The following is a 1131-nucleotide window of genomic DNA, read 5'->3' as shown; positions in this document are numbered from 1 at the left end:
GGCTGATGGAGGGCCTGAAGGTGGGGCTGAAGGTGGGGCTGAAGGTGGGGCTGATAGAGGGGCTGATGGAGGGCCTGAAGGTGGGGCTGAAGGTGGGGCTGAAGGTGGGGCTGATAGAGGGGCTGATGGAGGGCCTGAAGGTGGGGCTGAAGGTGGGGCTGAAGGTGGGGCTGATAGAGGGGCTGATGGAGGGCCTGAAGGTGGGGCTGAAGGTGGGGCTGAAGGTGGGGCTGAAGGTGGGGCTGATAGAGGGGCTGATGGAGGGACTGAAGGTGGGGCTGAAGGTGGGGCTGAAGGTGGGGCTGAAGGTGGGGCTGAAGGTGGGACTGAAGGCAGGACTGAAGGTGGGACTGAAGGTAGGACTGAAGGTGGGACTGAAGGTAGGACTGAAGGTGGGACTGAAGGCAGGACAGAAGGTGGGACTGAAGGTAGGACTGAAGGTGGGACATAAGGTAGGACTGAAGGTAGGACTGTAGGTGGGACTGAAGGTAGGACTGTAGACAGGACAGAAGGTAGGACTGAAGGTGGGGCTGAAGGTGGGACTGAAGGTGGGACTGAAGGTAGGACTGAAGGTGGGGCTGAAGGTGGGGCTGAAGGTGGGACTCAAGTTGGGACTGAAGGTGGGGCTGAAGGTGGGACTGAAGGCAGGACTGAAGGTGGGACTGAAGGTAGGACTGAAGGTGGGACTGAAGGCAGGACAGAAGGTGGGACTGAAGGTAGGACTGAAGGTGGGACATAAGGTAGGACTGAAGGTAGGACTGTAGGTGGGACTGAAGGTAGGACTGTAGACAGGACAGAAGGTAGGACTGAAGGTGGGGCTGAAGGTGGGACTGAAGGTGGGACTGAAGGTAGGACTGAAAGTGGGGCTGAAGGTGGGGCTGAAGGTGGGACTGAAGGCAGGACAGAAGGTGGGACTGAAGGTAGGACTGAAGGTGGGACATAAGGTAGGACTGAAGGTGGGACTGAAGGTGGGGCTGAAAGTGGGACTGAAGGTGGGACTGAAGGTGGGGCTGAAGGTGGGACTGAAGGTGGGGCTGAAGGTGGGGCTGAAGGTGGGACTGAAGGTGGGGCTGAAGGTGGGGCTGAAGGTGGGACTGAAGGAGGGGCAGAAGGTGGGGCTGAAGGTAGGAC

The 1131-nt window shown here is 59.3% G+C and overlaps 1 protein-coding gene across 1 annotated transcript in view; it reads right to left on the bottom strand.

The window, feature by feature from the left end:
* Nucleotides 1-14: 14 nt before the first annotated feature.
* The window catches only part of LOC106511837 (adhesive plaque matrix protein-like), a gene marked incomplete at both ends in the record, with an annotated part of 8333 nt that continues 7216 nt past the window's right edge, over nucleotides 15-1131 (bottom strand). Inside the window, one exon of the mRNA XM_014000570.1 lies at nucleotides 15-1118. Within this exon, the coding sequence (XP_013856024.1) occupies nucleotides 15-1118 (1104 nt within the window). The remainder of the gene's footprint in view (nucleotides 1119-1131) is intronic.

This window comes from Austrofundulus limnaeus, unplaced genomic scaffold (assembly GCF_001266775.1).
Source record: "Austrofundulus limnaeus strain Quisiro unplaced genomic scaffold, Austrofundulus_limnaeus-1.0 Scaffold3313, whole genome shotgun sequence".
Classification (NCBI taxonomy): domain Eukaryota; kingdom Metazoa; phylum Chordata; class Actinopteri; order Cyprinodontiformes; family Rivulidae; genus Austrofundulus; species Austrofundulus limnaeus.
The sequence above is the reverse complement of the archived record's forward strand: the minus strand, read 5'-3'. Positions and strand labels throughout refer to the sequence as shown.